This window comes from Equus asinus, chromosome 10 (assembly GCF_041296235.1).
Source record: "Equus asinus isolate D_3611 breed Donkey chromosome 10, EquAss-T2T_v2, whole genome shotgun sequence".
NCBI lineage: Eukaryota > Metazoa > Chordata > Mammalia > Perissodactyla > Equidae > Equus > Equus asinus.
Window position 1 is genome coordinate 58,020,794 of NC_091799.1, and position 18,958 is coordinate 58,039,751.

At 41.3% G+C, this 18,958-nt stretch overlaps 1 protein-coding gene across 11 annotated transcripts in view; it reads right to left on the minus strand.

Moving 5' to 3' along the window:
* Window positions 1–18,958, minus strand: part of MAST4 (microtubule associated serine/threonine kinase family member 4) — a 575,525-nt gene that overhangs the window by 210,365 nt on the left and 346,202 nt on the right. The window contains exons 1-2 of one of the 11 annotated variants that reach the window (XM_070519564.1): window positions 8,082–8,143; window positions 4,030–4,110 (exon numbers count right to left, since the gene is read on the minus strand). The exons of 9 other annotated variants lie outside the window; for them this stretch is intronic. In XM_070519564.1, the coding sequence (XP_070375665.1) occupies window positions 4,030–4,110; window positions 8,082–8,128 (128 nt within the window). In that variant the 5' untranslated portion in view covers window positions 8,129–8,143. Of the gene's footprint in view, window positions 1–4,029; window positions 4,111–8,081; window positions 8,144–18,958 lie in introns of those variants that run through there. One more of the 11 variants, XM_070519568.1, reaches the window with a different exon arrangement.

An 18,958-nucleotide genomic window follows, 5' to 3' on the forward strand; every position in this document is an offset into this window, starting at 1 on the left:
AGGGGAAAGGGAAGGTATATACAAATTCCACTTGAGGTTTCTAAGATGTCCCTGTCACACGGGCACTGACAAATTGAAATTTGGGCCATACTTCTTTTAGCTTGTGGACAAATTACGTATTCTGCCTCTTTCTCTCCAGCCCTGCTGGCGGACAACACAAGTGTCAGAATTTGAAGATGAGAGGGCCTTTGGGAATAATGTGGTCTCGTGCTCTGCTCACGCAGGAATGATTTGTCCTTAGGCGGTCAACTACTCTGCTTGATGCAGGAATGACCTCTCATCTCTCCAGCTAAGTGAGAACCTGGCCTTCCTAGGAGACGTCCAGTGGCTTGACACTGATGGTCTGATGAGGCAGCCATTAAGAAAGCTTTCTTAGAAAATTCTTCTCCTCATAACAGAGCCAAAATTGGCATTGCAGTAGCCTTCATGCAGCCGTGCAAGGTTGCATTCCCAAGACATGACAGAGTAAACTTAAATTCCATTTAGCAACCAAGCTGACCTGCAGGCTGCAGATCTCTCATGTCTGGGCAACATTCAGGAAGCCTGAGCTGGAGAAGCCCATGGAGATGGACAGCTAACTCACATCTCAGCACAACCTGCCTCCAGGGCTTTACTATGAAAGGAACAGAATCTTCCACTGCCATATTCAGAAACTCTGTCAGCACCTCAACAGAGCACAGACACTGTTAACGCTCCCCACCATCACTCTCCCCAGACCTTCAAATCCCACTCATAAAAAACAAACAAAGGAACAACCTGATCCATCACAATTGACGGGAGAAAAAATTCCTGTGCCGGGATGCAATAAATGCTTTTTTTAAAAAGATCGGCACCTGAGCTACCATCTGTTGCCAATCTTCCTCTTTTTTTTTCCCTTTCTCCCCAAAGACGCCCCACTACATAGTTTCACATTCTAGTTGTAGGTCCTTCTGGTTGTGATATGTGGGACACCACCTCAGCATGGCCTGATGGGCAGTGCTAGGTCCGGACCCAGGATTCGAACCGGTGAAACCCTGAGCCATCGAAGCAGAGCACACAAACTTAAGCACTTGGCCACGGGGCCGGCCCCAGTAAATGCTTTTTTGTGGTGTTAGCATAAACATATTTGGAATCTCTCCAATTCACAGCAGACCATCATTTGGGGGCACACTATTAGAGACATCCAATTCCAAGCTGCCAACCAGATATCCCTACCTAGAGATGTCTCAGTGTGTTCAAGACCAGACTCACCATTACTATATTTTCCTCTCTCTCCAACTCTGCTCCCTTGGGTTCCATTCAATTAATGCTAGAAATCTCAGTGTCAATCATTCATTCAAACCTATCTACTGAACACCTCTTATGGGTACCTTTCTTTCATCAACTGCTATGACAAATATTGCTAGCTATTTACCAAACTCATTTCCTGCTTCCTGGATGCAAGTAAGCTGTATTTTCTAGCCTTCCTTGTCCTTAGGTGTAGTCTGAATATCAAATTCAAGGAAATGGAGCATGAATGGAAATGATGGGTGCCACTTTCAGGTCTAGCAGTGCACTAGCTCCCATGCTCTTTCCCTTTTTCAACAGCTGGATGTTGATGCCCAGGGCAACCTTGAAGGCCATGTGCTCAAGAGCCTCCTGGATCCCTAAGTGACTGCGTGGAGCAGATCCTCTCCCACACTCTTGGTCTGAGAGTGAGAAATACAATTCCATTGCCTATTTATTATGGTGGTTTATCTGTGAGCAGCCTTGTGACTAATACATGTTCTACTTCCAATTCATTCATTTATTCATTCTTTAATAAACATTTCTCAAACACTTACTATACTCCAGGCATTAAGACAAGCACTGGGGAAATGAAAATGAAAGAGGTCACAAGGTCTACTTAAATCAGATAATTAAAACTCAATATAAAAGATCGCATAGCAATGTGGAGTCACAATGGAAAGATTTGAGACTTCATTTTGAATCCTAGGCTAGTTAAGCTGCTTAATCCCTGTGTGTTAGCTCTTCATCTGTAAACAGGAGCAGTATTCCTTCCTGTCTTACAGTAGTGTCAGTTGGATTCAACTAAATGAAATAATGTACATGAAAGCATTTGGTCAACTATAAAGTAGTTTGCAAATGTTAATTTAATTCATTGCAATTGTCCTAATCCAGGACGTGTTACTCATGAAATATTGTACCAGCATCCTCACTGGCATTTTTACCTAAAATCCAATCCATTCTTAATACTGATAATGGTACATTTTCTCATTCCCAGCTCAGATTGCTCATTTCATTATTCAAAAAAATGTTCCAATACTCTGGAATGCTTCTAAAACAAAGGTCAAACTTTTTAGCTCAGTATTTGAGGCCCTACCTAGCATGGTCCCAAATTAATTTTTAAGACCACATCAATCTCTGTACAACCCCATGCTTTCCTCCTACTCCATCCCCGCTACGTTCTAGCTACACGCCTCATTTCTACAATGTGCCATACCTTATCTCCTTGCCTTTGTTTTATTCTTTGTCTGGTTTTGTTCTGCAGCACCATCTCTCCCCATTGAAACCCCAGAGTTTTTCAAGGTCCAGCTCAAATTTCACCAGTTCCAAAAAACCTTTCTCCAAAAATACTCTTCAGAACTTCATCCTCCTCTACACTACCATAGCATTTAGTCTGATTCTCTTTTCTCCTCCACTATTCATGTTACCTTCATTTTGAATAGCCTCTTGTCTTTAGGAAGGAAAAGAGAAGGAAATGTGAGCCTTTAATGAAGACACGTTACACTGAAGAAAAAAGTTCAGAAGGCAGTCCAATTACTTTTGGTTGGATCACCAAAAATAGATAAATTACAAGAGCAATGGAATTCTCCAGATTGTCAGAAAACTTTTCCTTTGCTCTAGGATCCATTATAGTCAGAGGATGCTTTATAAAAGCTATTACATGGGACTTTCACGTTGAAAGTCACTTTTACAATAATAAATATAATCCTATCAACAGAAGAGTAGAACCAAAGCTCAAAGTCAATTTATTTCCCCAGTCCATTTTTCTTCACACATTTAGTTCAATTTTATTTTAGAAAAATAAGAGAAAGAAATTTGTTAAGTTGTCCCACTGATATTACCCCAGCATAAAGCTTGTAAGTTAGCATTTTTAAGGAACTGGCCATGGCTGGCAAATTTTTCATTCATTTGCATATATGAAATAGAAAATATTCATTAACTAATAATTTAAATCACTCTTTCCATCAACTGAGAATTCGACTTTACTTTCTCCCTTAGGATTAAAAAAGGGGGGGAGGGGACTACTGTGTACTCGGCATATCTTCTGATTAATACAGGGAGACCCACTCTATCCACAGACACTGAACTCATGAAAATTCCACTATAACATGTGTACTATACCTACAATACCAACAGTATTTTCTATCATATATTCTTGTAAAACATTGGGCTAAAATGCAAGTCGAATTCCTTGGAGATAATTCTCTAAAGAACAGAGAAGAATGAATTTATATCAACCTATGAGTGAGTGGGTGGGGTATGCAACAGGGAGTTCTAAAAAACACCAAAAAATAGTTTTCTTTTTAGATGACTTAAATACTTTGTCCCGTAAACAACAGGATATAAAATAACGTGTGGCAACAGATATTATGATACTCTAACATAAATTAAGGAATATTCTCTGGAATCTTAATAAATTGTATCATTATAAGAGATGGTTCAAAATTTGTGGAATTTAGTGCAGATCATTTCCTAAGAAAGCAGGATGAAAAATTGTAGGATACACACAGGAGTCAAACAACCAACCAATCGCCGGAGGCTAAGTGAGGTATTTGTAAGATGTGCGAAATAGGGTAAGCACAGGACATTTTCTCAGGGCTCCTGTGAGTCATCAAATAAACAGCTCACCCAGTTTCCGCAGTCTATATGTTAACACAAAGATGACAGTTGAGAACACACTGTTTATTGCATATTGCAAAGTGCAAAGTGTTCAAATGCCCGTGGTGGGAAGGAGGGGAAGGGTGGGGGAAACAGCAGCCCCGGGCAGGCGTGGAGCGCGCTTACCTCCAGAAGTGGAAAGCGAAGAGAGGACTACAGGGACTGCCTGGGCTGGACGGGGTGGGACTCAGGCTCCTTGGAGTAAGACTGAAAGTTAAAATAATGTCATTCCAACTGGAGAAATGGTGGCAGTAAAAAGAGCACTGCTCATTGAAGGGACCGTGTTCCTTTTAGTCCAGAATCACTAGGGCAGGCCTATCAATACCGAAAGCGAATCACCTCATCACTTGTGGCTTTTCAGCTCTGAAAGGGAGAACAAGCACAAGGATTCCTGCTGAAATTTCCATGCTCAAAACTACTGCTGCCATTTTTATTTGTGCCTTTTCTTTGTCACAAAGCAACTTGGCAGATATCTTCAACACGTGATGTTTGCAAAGAAAATCCAGTGCTGTTTTATTCTGACTATATTCTATTTCTAATTAAGAATCCATGGTAAATCTGCAGCAGAACTAAAGGGACGTAGTTCTCACACAATAGAATTCAGGTTAAATACTGCAGTTTTTAAAAAGCAAAGCAACAAACATTCCCAAATAGGAAGATATGTTTTTAAGTACTTTGCAGTGAAAAGCACCCAGCAGCATTTTCTGCAATCCTCAGGAGCAACGGTAAAAGGTGTTCTTACGCTTATATTTATAACAGATAACTTTAAAATTTCTTACACATAGCTGTAAATTATTTTCATTTCCGAAGAGGTTTTTTCAAATTCAGCTGTCAATGGGCCATTGGATCCCCGGCCCCACCACCCATTGAAATCACCAAGCGTATTCACAGCCAACTCTCAAATATTCATCATAGGGTGGGAAGCTGGCATCCAGTCCCTTTATCTCCTTCCCTTTTGGCCTCATGTCTCTTCTCTTTTAAGGGATAAAGGAAACCTAAATTTGTCAGATATCTCATGTATAAAAATTTTGCCAATAGATCTATCAAAGTATGAAGCTAATACCAGTTAATTCCCAATTATTTTTACATGGCAAAATCAAAATAAGAATTAGCTAGGTATTCTGGTACCAGCTCTTAGGCTGAAGCAAGCACTAGAAACTCCTGCTACGGTGCGATGAGTTTCTTAAAGAATATTCTTCTGCCTCTCCATTAGACCACGGCTCTACACCACCGCATGTTTTCCTCATTAGAGAATAGGGGTCTTGAAACAGAGCTGCATATTGGCTGATTCAAGCTGGCTGTGCCTGTCACTGAACAGAACAGAGAAATGCTAACAGTGGCTAAAATCAAATTTGGGCTTATCAAATTCTCAATTCCATCCTTGTTTCCATTATATGAGTAATTGAGACTTGGCTGCATTTGTCTTAAATTTCAGCGTAAAAATATTGCTCAAAATGCTCCAATTTATTTAATAAAATATTTCGAGAGTAAAGTTTTATACCTTCTAAAACCATTCTCTGGCTTGGTGTAAGTACTTGGTAAAGTAAAGGAATTGGTTTCCTTATATATTCAGAGCACATTCAAAAGCTGCTGTACTCTAACTTAACAGCTCATTGGAAAGCTCTCAGGAATGCCCATGACACAGCCATCGTGGTATCTCAGTCCAGTCTTATCTGCCCCTTCCAGTCCTAAAATAGGCGGCATGCGTAGGCACTGACACCACTCCACGTCTCCAAGCTGAGACACATACGAGGTGTGCTACCAAGTACCTAGGAACATAATTCTATACCCAAACTGAAAAAAGGAGGGGAGAAAACAACCTACTTTCTTTTCCAGAAATTGGAACGCCACACAAACTATCTATATGTCATAAATTTCTAAATAAACTAGTAACCTAATAATCTCTGAAATACTTATATATTTGGTGTCTCACATCCAGGATTTCAATTTCTGAAGCAGGAGTCAGAAACTGCCTCATGTTATTGATAAGTCAGATGGAAAATTCTGAATTGCCCCTACAGAGTATAGAGCATGACAGTGTAATAGTCTGTGGCTGCAGTACCTATGGAATAAACTCTCTTGAAAGAAAAACAGTAATGTCTCATGAGAGAACCTCCAAAAACTGTTCTACACATCTGGTCTAAGGTGTCTAAATAATTTAAATTAAGTACATTAAATCTGCTTTTAATACAATCACTGATAAGACTTTCCATTATAACATTGCAGTGGTTAGAAACTGAATTTACTCAAAGACTGCAGAATTAGCTTTCTCATGAATGAATGTAAAGTTGACTATGTCTACCTAAGAGTAATTTTACATTCCATGCTCCAAGTAAAATTCAAAATTCTCCAAGTAAATTTCACGCTAACACTACAATGACATTTAAGAGTGATCCTCTGCTGTACTGTCTCAAGCTCCTCAAGTGGAGGAGTGATCTGTTTTAAATGTGCATTAACATTTCCCAGGGTAGAGGCGAGACTGAGGGGTGTGGCCTGAGCCCAAAACAAAATCCAGGGAACCCCCATGTTTAGCTGACCCGTATGCCCTGCATCATCCTTGACAAAGTCATAAAACTTACGGCATACTTCAGTCTCTTATATTATAAATAGAACATTTGATACAACGGAGTTTGTATTTTAAAAAGTTACTTTGAAGTGTCTCCTCTTAATGGGGACAAGATGCTAAAAATGAAAGAAAGAAAAGGCGTAAAGTGAAATGATATATGTAACGTGAAATGACACATGTAATGTGAAATGACATGTACTCAGCCCAAAGAACACAAGAAGGAAGTAGCATGACCAGAAACAGAGGCGAAAGCAAAGCTGGAGGTTAATGCTCCTGGATCTTGAACAGAGCTGTGGGCATGTTAGCTGTGCATTTCCAGAACGCTAGAGAAAAGAGGGTTAAGTAGAAGAATGAGAGCATGCCATTAAAATATTCCACACAGATGGTGAGAGCTGAATGTTAGGGTGGAGACAGGGGCACAACATCAGGGTGATGGGTAAATACTGATTATAGCTCTATTATGAAAAATGCCGCATCGAGCAAGAAGGTTGTCAAAGCCCGCTAACTTTTCATACGGGAGAACTCGTTAGTATAAAATCAGTATACAATTTGAGAGCAAGGACTCATTAGAAAAGTATCCAAAATACTTCAAAAATGTCCTGTTTTTATTAATTTATTAATTAAGGAAGTAATTTCTCTTGCATGACGCACCTACAGGATTCAAGAGGAAGAATGACTCCTAGGAACTGGGCACAGCTCTCTTCCTGCAGTCTCTTCCTGGAAGGAGTCCAGCACGAGATGACTGGGATTGCACGGATTTCAATTAAAATGTAATCACCTATCTATATTGTGAGTTCGAAAAAGGCCTATTTACGTTTTTCTTCCAGATTTCTATTTTACTGGCTATTATTTTAAGCGTGCCAGCACAGACTAACTCACAGCTTCTGCATCTTTGACTAACAGATTTAAAATAAAAATTTGCTGACACTTCCTGCAGCGCAGATGTTTAACTTCTGCGCCACAAATTAGAAGTGGACATTTTCACGTGGCTGCATCAAATCAGAAGGCAGTCAAATGAATTAATGGGTTAAAAAAAAAAAAAAAGCCAGCTAAGCAAACACGGAGCTCCACTAGGTAAACACACGGCATGCAGTGGCTGGAGACTCTGCAGAGAGGATTCCAATGTCCTACAGCTCATTAATATTCGGTTGCACAGATAAAACATAGATCACATCTAATGAATGTCACAAATAACCCTGCTCTTGCACTCTAATCCATTGCAATGTCTTCTATTATTCAATGCAGACAGAGGCCTTTCTTTAGAAAAAGGCAGCATGGGGATAAACAAACAGTAAGAGAGAAGGAGAAAAGAAAAGACACACCATGGCCTGCTGATACATTCTTTCACAACGAGCTGTTAAGATGTTTCCAGCGCTGAGGTTTAGTAACTTTAAATATGCAGCAATGCTTTCCTCTGACTGCGATGCAAAACGCTGGGTCTGGGTTTCCGCATTAGCTGAAACCAAATGCCATGCATTTAAGACATGTTCCTCTACCTCACACTGCAGTGCTCTGAGGCTGGCAGTACAAACAAATGCTAAATAGCTATTGGTCGCAGGAAAGCGAGTGCCATGCAGAAAGCATTAAAATATTAAAGACAGACAATACTTACTCCAAGGTCAGCCCTGGAATCTGTAGCCTTTCCCGCTGGGCTTTCATGGTTGTTATATGTTAGCACACTCTATTGTAACCATGACACACATTCTCTGCCAGCGTCCCGGCGATGACAGAAAGCCAAAACGAACCTCTATAAAGGACTGGACTAACAATCTCTCGAGGGGGAGGGGGATCCTGCAAGTTTGGGTCCTTCCACCTCTAGCCGTAATCAAGAGATGTCAGCCGCCTTGCTCAGGTTAACGGCAGTGCACACTGCACTGATTTCGTTAGGGGAATGAGGCTTCCAGCTCTGCATATCAAGTAATTGGTTTCTGATTTTTTTTTTTTAAGTCGCTCCACTCACAGACCCAGTTTTCACCTCAGTGAAATGAAAAGTCCTTTTCACCATGCAGACTGGAAAAAAAAAAAATAAAGCAACAGCATCATACTTGTAAAAGAGTTCGTCGCAGCAAATCTCAACTCTTCTCCACCTCCCAGCAATGCTCTCGCATGGAATTCGGCCACTTTGAGGACGCTCCGCTTACTCTTTCCTTGGTGGAGTTAACAAAACCACTCATGTTCCACAAGCAAGACATGAGGAATGGTGTCGAAGGAAAATAATCGGATTTTTTTTTCTATATATGGCAATCATCAGAAAGAGGAATAAACTAACTGCGTTAATTTGGGGGAAGTTGAACTTTGTTGTGAAGCAAAGACTTGCGTGAACAGGCAAAAACCTTACAATGGGAAGGCACCTACTGGAAACACAAGCGAGAGGAGCTTGCAATTTTATTCTTGAAAGCTGATTTTTAAGAACGGCGCAGTGCTGCACACTTTACAAAAGCAATCAACTATGAATAAGGAAGGAAAGCGAGAACATATATTTTGGAAGCCTGAAAGTTTCATCCTGTATTTATTCAAAGAGCACAATTTTTCACAGTATTCATAACTTGGGACTAAGTGTACTCCCATTGTCGTGGATGAAGAACGCATCTGACTCACTTCCTCTAAAGCATTTGAAAACGTTTTAAAATCTGGCAACAACTGGTTTGTTGAGAAGAAATACTAGAACAAATCAAAATTCTACTGGAGCAAGATTTCTAATTTCCAAGCACTGCAAGTCGACATACACACAGCCAATCTGTGGTGGAAACTGTGCTCAATTATATTTAAAAGGCTAGAAAGTCAAACTCCATCTTTTCACAGATGAAGAAACTGTGGGCACACAGTTGGTGGCAGTGCTGGAATTAAATTCTTTGTGTTTACTCCTATCCCAGAGGCCTTCCTATGCAGGGATGTTGTGTGCAGTTGTTCAGGTTGTGCCCTGCACAAGGGTGCTGGGCAAGGAGGGAAGTGAAGGCTGAAAGTCAGCCTGCTTTCTACTTTGCCAAGCCTGCACCACGCCTCTGGGCTGCTCCCACCCCATTTTTTCTCATTTTCACAAAGTCACACTCAGCTGTGCACCCACCTAGAGGGTAGCCTGTTTCTAATTCTACAAAGGTGCATGCGGGCTACAGGAGGTGCATACAATATTCCCAGAACGCTTGCCTAAGCCCTAACCGGCCATCTTGCTCTGGGGTATCTGTTAATGTCAACTAGGTACCAACTTCCTCTGTGTGGGCTCACAGAACTAACCAACCTCCTCCCTTTTAGAGGCAACAAATCCACACTAGGAATATAGCTATTGGTTAGTGGCCATAGGGAGGCAGACAGAAATGTAAACAAGTAATTGTTTAATTAATATAAAAGCATAACAACAAGAAATAATAAAGATACAATGGAACACAAAGGGGGAGGGATCAACTTTGCTCTCCCACCCAACCCTTCCCCCAAAAGAAGCTTCTTTTCAATGTAAAATATCCAGAACCCCACTATTCTTTTCACCTAAACCACCCTGATCCAAGATACACCATGTCAAGACATGCACATTATTGTAATTTCTTTTCTACACCCTCTACACTTTGTTGGCCACACGAACTCCAGAATGACCTTTTCCAGAATACACCACTCCTCTGTTCAAAATGCTCCAAGAGTTTCCCCCTCACTTCAAGTAAAACCAAATACCTAGCAAACTTGGCTGAAAAAAATGGGATAATCGAGCATCAATAGGAGTGACAAGGGGCTGGCCCGGTTGCTCAGTGGTTAAGTTCACACATTCCGCATCTCAGCGGCCTGGGGTTCACTGGTTCGGATCCTGGGTGTGGACATGGCACCGCTTGGCACACCATGCTGTGGTAGGCGTGCCACATATGAAGTAGAGGAAGATGGGCACGGATGTTAGCTCAGGGCCAGGCTTCCTCAGCAAAAAGAGGAGGACTAGCAGTTGTTAGCTCACGGCTAATCTTGCTCAAAAAAAAAAAAAAAAAAAAAGGAGTGACAACGGTAATGTATTAAAACATATCCAATGTTTAAAGCCATGAGTTCAAGAAGATAAGGAAGGAAGGAAGGAAAGAAGGAAGGAAGCCCAGTTCACCTTTGGAAGACGCTAGGGAACCACCCCATTAATGATGAAAACTGGTTAAAGAAAAACATCAAGCACTTATCCTGATTTCCCTATGAAATCCATCTCGTAGATGGGGAAATAATTCTCCTTAGAGAAGTATTCCAACTGGTAAATAAAGAAGGGATGACAGAATTAGAATATCACCATTTTTCAAACCCTAAAGAATCAACGGATCTAGGCCAGGACCATCAGTGACTGCTGATGTCACAAAGAGATCACTGGGTATCATGTGCCTCTTGATGCAACACACATGTAGTAGTGATGTGAAAAGCCACATCACCCTGGTTACAACTAAGCCTCTGCACCAAAGTAGCAATTTACAGGACACACAGGGACAAGGGAACATGGTAAACAATATCACAGAGATGTGACCAGGAAATCTAGACTGAGAAGGCCAGAACAAATGACCCGGGCTCTTAAAAATTTTCAAGGGGGAGGGAAAAAAAAGATGGAAAGAGAATGTAAAGATTAAAAAAGACTTAAGAGACAGATCAACTAATTGCAACATATGAACTTTTCTTGGGTCCTGATATCAAATACATAATCAAACACTTAGAAAATAATCAGTGTAATATACATACACACACACACTGACTGGGTATATGATAATACTAATCAATTACTTCTAAGTATGATATTGGAATCAGGATCATTTTTAGTCTCCTATATTTTAAAGATACATACAAAAATATTCACAGATAAAATAAAATGCCAGTGATGGCCCTGTGGCCAAGTGGTTAATTTCACATGCTCTGCTTCGGTGGCCCAGGGTTTCGCCAGTTCGGATCCCAGGCACAGACATGGTGCCACTCACCTGGCCATGCTGAGGTGGCGTCCCACATGGCACAACCAGAGGGACCTACAAGTAGAATATACAACTATGTACTGGGGGGCTTTGGGGAGAAGAAGAAGAAGAAAAGAAGAAAGATTGGCAACAGTTGTTGGCTCAGATGCCAATCTTTAATAAATAAATAAATACAATGTCTAAGTTTTGTTACAAATTAAGCTGGGGAGGGAGAGTAAGATATAATGTATATAAAAGAAAACTGTCCATGAGAAACTATTTATGAAACGCAGGTGAAGGGTAGATAAAGGGTTCATTACACTGTTCTCTCTAGTATATGTTTTGGTGTTTTTTTTTTTTTTTTTATTGGTAAGGAAGATTGGCCCTGAGCTAACGTCCATGCCACTCTTCCTCCAGTTTGCAAGTGGGTCGTCGCCACAGCACGGCTGATGAGTGGTGTAGGTCCACGCCCAGGATCTGAACCCGCAAACCTGGGCTGCCACAGCAGAGTGCACAGAACTCAACCACTACCCCCATGGGGCCAGTCCCTTCTAGAATATGTTTGAAATTTTGTGGGATAAAAGACTGAAGAATTCTTACCATGCCTACAAAGCTCCACATGACATGAACACGCCCACCTCCCACCAGCACAGCCTACTCCCCTGCAGCTCTCCCCCTCACTCCTTGCTGCTCTTCACCTATATCAGCCATTCCTACCTCATGGCCTTTGCACTTGCTGCTCCCCTTGCCTGGAACTCTTTTCCCGAGACGTCCAAACATCCTCCTCCTGAACTTCTTTTACGTCCTCCCTGACCACGCTCTTTGAAATTGCAAGCCTCCCCATACCAAGTGTTTCCTTCTTCTCATCCTGATGTATTTCTCTTCTCAGCACTTACCATCACTTGACGTATTCTATATTTATTTGTTTATTGTCTGTCTTCTCCTACAAGAGCGTAGGCTCCAAGGAGCTAACTGTGTTGTGTTTCTATCTAGCGTCACGAATAGCCCACCTAAGTATTCAGTAAATATCTGCTGAAAATGAATGAATGACCCTCCCTACATTGCTGAAACCACCAACTACAGAGACTCAGCCTCCTTTTCCTAATTACAGCTCTCTGCTGTGTTAGCTAACCAGTGTCAGAACAATGACCTCAGAGAGTGGCCTCCAAGAAAGTGGAGCACGGGGACATGTTCAGGTACCACATGAAGACCCAGAAGGCCCCCAGTGGCTGGAAAGCACACAGCACGGACTAGGGCTCACACATGTGTGCAGAGGAAGAACCCAGTGTTACATTAGAGTAGGGTGCTACGTGTGGGTGGGGGGTGGGGGAATGGGGAGGACAGTGGTTTAAACTACTTTGGTATGACTGAGAAGACATATACGCAGAAAGGCTGAAGTTAAGAAGCCTTCTATTCTTATAGGAAAGGAACACCACTGTCACATTAATGGTGGCAATATGGATTTCGAACAAATCCAGTGGCCTTAAGGCTGGCTCCTTCCATGTATTATCTATAGTACCGGTTCTCAACCAGAGTTGGCAATGCCTGGAGACATTTTTGGTTGTCACACTGGGGAGGAGAGGTCGCTGCTACTGGCATCTAGTGGGTAGAGGCCAGGGATGTTGCCCAATATCCTGCAACGCACAAGACAGCTTCCACAACAAAGAATAATGCAGCCCCAAATCAAGGGTGCTGCTCAGGAAACCCTGCCAGAAAGACAAGGGTCAATTTCTGTAGGATCCTCAGCATTATTAACCAGTTTTAAACATTTTGGTTCTGATTTCATTGCACTCAGCTTAGAAAAAGCAAAGAGCAGTCTAATCGTTTCATTTCTCATTCCATGCTTCCTCTCTCGGCAATACTGCTAACCTAAGCGTATGCATACGCTTCTGTCCCGTTTTCAGGGGGAATGGCTTTTTATAGCCAGAGCCCCAGAAGTGTCTCTAAGTCACAGAAACCTAATTACCAGGGTCTCCATACCACACCTGAGCAGTAACCTAGATGTGGAATTCTGCAAAGCAAGGCGACCTACAGGACAAACAAAATAAGCTCCAGAGCTGCTGTGAGGCCATGGCTGGAGGGGCGGGCCCACAGCCCCAGCAGGCATGTGGACCCAGGACAGATGGGCTCATGGGAGTCACACACAAGGGTTCTGATGACTCAGACAAAATTCAAGGGACAGATCTCCCAATCCAATACTTTCTCATTTTTCCCCCTCTACACTCAAGGCTTCTCAAAGGAATACAAGAAACCCGAAGGCAAGGGCGAAAGTGACCATCGCTCTCCCTGAGCATTCAACTATTTATATAGTCCTGAAAGGTGTGCAAGGTTAAGGGAAACTTTCAAAAAAGGTGGGTGTGTTTGTGCATGTGTAATCCAGTGAAAGTTAGACCACATTAACATTTTCACTCTCTCAGTAGCTATTATCATTCATTTCACGCAGTTTTATTCAGCAGTCCCTGTTCCAGGTGTGAGAGATAGAGTGGTGGACGAGACAGAAAGACCCATCTATGGAGTCCGTTTAAGTCGGGAAAACTCAGTAAGGACATAACTAAGATCACTTCTGATAAGGACAAGCACTGTGCAGGTGCCCTCACAGGTGACATGACGACCAGTGACTCCACCTGTCCACTTTTTATGAAGAAACTACTGGAGGATATGTTCGTAAACAATGAAGCAAACCATTTAAGAGAAATGCATGAGATCAAAGAAAGAGCAGTGCATGGAGACATGTGAAGGCAATTACCAGGATGATGATAATGATGGTGAAGGGAAATCCCAAGAAAACAGCCATGCAGCAGACATAGAGAGCACACAGTCCAATGTGAAACAGAAAAATGGAGGGCGGGCTCGGGGAGAGGCTCCAAGAGAAAAAAAAATTCTAGGTTATCTGACATGTTTGATAATGTGGAAAGTACAAACAGATGTTTTACAGTTGTACTGGAGATAATGGAAAGGACTCATGATGGCTATGTAAAATCTAGGAAGAGGAAGAACAAAGTAATTATTTACTGCAGGAGAAACACAAAGTTATAAAGGAAGGGGAAGACAACTGCTGGTGAGGAGGAGGAGATGAAGATGAGGAAGGAGAAGAAAAAATAGAGAGAGATGGATTGGTAGGCAGAATAATGACTCCTCTAAAGAGGACAAGATCCCCAGAATGTGTGAATGTATTGCCTTACATGGCAAAAGGGACTTTGCTGGTGTGATTAAATTAAGGGTATTGAGATGAAGAGATGGTTCCGGAATATCTCTGTGGGTCCAATTTATAAGGAAGAAGAGGAAAGCATGAGAGTCAGAGTCAGAGAAGGAGACATGATGGAAGCAGAGGTCATAGGGATGCGGCCCGGAGCCAGGGAACACAGGCAGCCCCTTGACGCCGCAAGAGAGAAGGAGCAGATTGCCCCCCGAGCCGCCCGAGAGAACGCAGCCTTGAAGGCAGCCCCGCGAGACCCATTTCAGACTTCTGAACCCCAGAACTCTAAGATAAAAAATGTGTGTCGTTTTAAGACCCTAAGTTTGTGGGAATTTGTCACAGTAGCTAGAGGAAACAAATAAGTACAGAATCAGACTCATATGAACACTGAATATTGATTTAACAAAAAATCACACTCTAACAGTGATATAACTATTTTGGTAAGTTGGGGAATGGAAAAATGAGTTAGAATATAAGTTGAGTTCTCAGGTTCCATAACAGGAAGTCAGTATACAATGTCCACAATTGATAAAGAGAGGAGAACAATACAGATGCATCCTTGTGAAATACGGAGAACATTATGAAAAGAGCGAGCGCGGCAAGTTGCGGCAGTTCTCTCAGGAGGCAGACTGAAGGGTGGGGGCGAGGCGGATCTCTACATTTTTCATAAGCCTGGTAGCACTACTTAACTTTTCAAATAATCTAAATACACTATTTTGATAAGAATAAAATTAACTTTAAAAGTAGCTGCCAGAGATCCCTGTAATTCCTTGCTGTTTCTCTGGATTTTCCTTTGTTCACTTTTATGGAAACATTGCCTAATTTCCAGACACTTGTTAAATACGATGGAACGAACACAGTTTGGAGCAGAGCTGAGTGTGAATGAAATTGTCTGAGCCGTGGAGCAAGCCATGCTTGAAGCCAGAAACCTAAACTTTCCAGCTATGTGCCCCAACAAGTCCCTTCTCTTACGCCAACTTGGGGTGGATATTCTGTCACTTGGTGATACTACAGATTACAAAGTGATACAATCAGAAAGTTCTGTCAGCTGTACAAATAATATGTTCAATGTAACCACTTTCCTTTCCGTAAAGTACTAAAATAAAACAACTAAACAAAGTGACAGAACCTTAAGACCTAATTGTGCAATGTGTTGCAATAATAGGACTACTTGGAGTGGCCCCAAACTGGGAATTACCCAAATGCCCATCAAGAGTAGAACGGCTAAGAACGTTGTGGTGCATTTACATAAGGGGATGCTACACAGCAACGAGAATAAAGAACCTACAACTCCACCGCAAGGTACATGAATCTCACACATATAACGTTGAGGAAAAGAATGTAACTATCCTGTGGGAATGAAAAACAGTGCCACCAGCGTGGAAACCAGTGGGTTATTCCTTAAAAAGTTAAACATAAAATTACTATATGATCCAACAATTCCCTTTCCAGGTATATACACAAGAGAAATGAAAGCAGAGGCTTGACCGCTATTTGTACACCCGTGTTCACGGCAGCATTATTCACAACAGCCAAAAGGCAGAAGCGACCCAGGTGTCCATCGATGGATGACTAGATAAACAAAATATGATATATACATAAAGAGGAATGTTATTCAGCCTTAAAAGGAAAGGAAATTTTGATATGCTATAATATGGATCACACTGAAGATATTATGCTAAGTGAACTAAGCCAGCCCACAAAAGGACAAAGACTGTATGATTTCACTTATGTGAGTTACCTAGAGTAGTCAAATACACAGAGACAGAAAGTAGAATGGTGTTTGCCAGAGGCTAGGGGGAGGGGAAAAATGGGAAGTTAGAGTTAAATGGGTATGGATTCTCAGTCTAGAAAGACGAAAAAATTCTGTGGCTGGACAGTGGTGCACAACAATATGAAGGTACTTAATGCCACAGAGGTATACATTTAAAAGTAGTTAAAATGGTAAATTTTATAACATGTATATTTTACCACAATTAAAAAGAAAAGAAAGTGTACCTATCTTACGACTCTGCTTCTATGAAGCTCAAAATCAGGCAAAACCAACCTACACTAGTAGAAGTTGGGACAGTGTTAATGGGGGTGGGATGGGGCAGTGTCAGGGTGATAGTGACAAGAAGCATGAAGGGACTTCTGAGGCGCGAATAATCTTGTTTCTTGACCTAAGTGCTGGTTACAAGGATCTGCCCAGTTTGTAAAAATTCCTCAAGCTTGTGAATGTGGGGATTCCTCAAAGGCTCAAGCTGCATCTCTCATAAAAGCAAAGAATCTATTTTAGAAGTTTTACAGCTTTCTCACACACTTCTGAAATATACTCTCTCTTTTTAAAAAGTTATTTATACTCTGCATCACTCCATGAAGGATTTGAGGCAACAGATAAGAATACACACAATATACTACTCTAAAAGCATTTGTTAAATTAACAAATGAAGAAAAAAACCAAAAGTAAATTAAATCAGAACCAGAGAAAATCGAAAATGGAATAAAAGGACAAATCCATGGAAAAATATGAACCCAAATACACAGAAAATACAGAAGCCTAAAGTAAAGGGGTAAATTTTATGGAGCTATCTGGGACCAAAATAATTAATTACTTGACCAATATTATACAGTTAGTAAATGATTGCGCCAGGGTCTTAAATCCGATTTTCTGACCCCAATTACTTCATTCTTTTTATTATAGTACACTACACTTTTCCAGGTCATAAAGTACAGACATTGAGTTAGTTACCTGACAAAATGATTCCAGGAGCATTTTTCTTGGTAATATATTCAACACATTTAATTCATACCAAAAATTGATTTTCAATAGCATTTCGGAAAACATATAGCATAAAGTCAGATATATGTTGAATACATCACCCAAAAGGTAAACTGGAGGTACTTGTTGAAAAACTCTGTCAAAAATGGCCAATAGACAAAAATATTATATCAAATGACACAGAACTTGTGAAAAAGCTTTGCAAACTACAAGGCACTCTCTAGAGGCGAAAATTGATAAAAGAGCCCTCATACACCAGCAACGCCATGGGTATCTCCTGTTTGGACAGATTATCAGGGGTATGGAGTATAGCACCATCCTTACTAGTTTCCATTTTTGTTAACTGCGTAATTACATGTGGCGTGATCCATTATCAGCCACACCATCTTCTTTCAAGAGCTCACCCCATATTAGCAGAGTTCCTCATTAGAGAAAGGCCCTGTTTAATAGGCTATCCTAATGATGTCTCATCTTTAAAATTTTTCAATTTTTAAGTTGTGAAATACCTAACACTAAAGTATTTTTCACAGCTGAAGTTCTGTGAGAATTTTATAAATAATAGGTGCAAAGTTTCTCCACCTCCAGGATTCTGGTTGATCGATAAGGGCAAAATGGCATCTGTTACACCCTCATTCCCCATGCTCTAGCATAGCTATGTCCTTCACAGCAGACTCACATTCTGAATCCTTAACTTAAGAGACAGTGTGGATTAAGGATGAGAGGTGTCCTGTTTCCCCTTCAAAGAGAAAAAAGAGAGAAAGCAGATAATATGTCTAAGGCTAGGAAGGAAGGAATTCTTCAGTGATCAGAGTGTAGGATCTTCAGAATAAGCCATATGGGGCTGGCCCAGTGGTACAGTGGTTAAGTTTGTGTGCTCCACCTGGCAGCCTGGGGTTTGCGGGTTCGGATCCTGGGCACAGACCTAGCACCACTCGTCAGGCCACACTGTGGCAGGATCTCACATGAAATAGAGGAAGACTGGCATGGATATTAGCTCAGATGTTAGCTCAGGGCAAATCTTCCTTACAAACAAAAAAATAAGTCATGGAAGAGGATTTCTTCCCTTTTTTTTTTTTTTTTTGGTGAGGAAGATTGGCCCTGAGCTAATATCTGTTGCCCATCTTCCTCTTTAGGCTTGAAGAAGATTGTCCCTGAGCTAATGTCCATGCCAATCTTCCTCTATTTTGTATGTGGGATACCACCACAGCACGGTTTGACAAGCAATGTGTAGGTCTGCACTCGGATGGGAACCTATGAACCCTGGGCCGCTGAAGTGGAGTGCGCAAACTTAACCACTATGCAACCGGGCCAGTTCCCAAGGATTTCTTTTTCTTTAATCTAAGACCAAGAGTGGTCAGGTGAGTCAAAATTAGAGAGATCTAAAAGAGGAAATGTGAACATTCACAAATGAAAGAAAAAATCTTACCTTTTAAATAGGAGGGGATAATGGTAAATTTAATGCAGTTGAAAGAAAGAAGGAAAAATTCAGATGATCATCAGTGAATTTTAAACATAAGAGGCCATATGCATTAGCTAAGCTCTTTTAGGAAAATGTTATCATGAACATTTATGGACACTAGGTTCTGAAACTCTGGGAAGACCGTGTGTAAAGAAGGGGCACAAACGTCCACAGCATCACTGAAGATCTA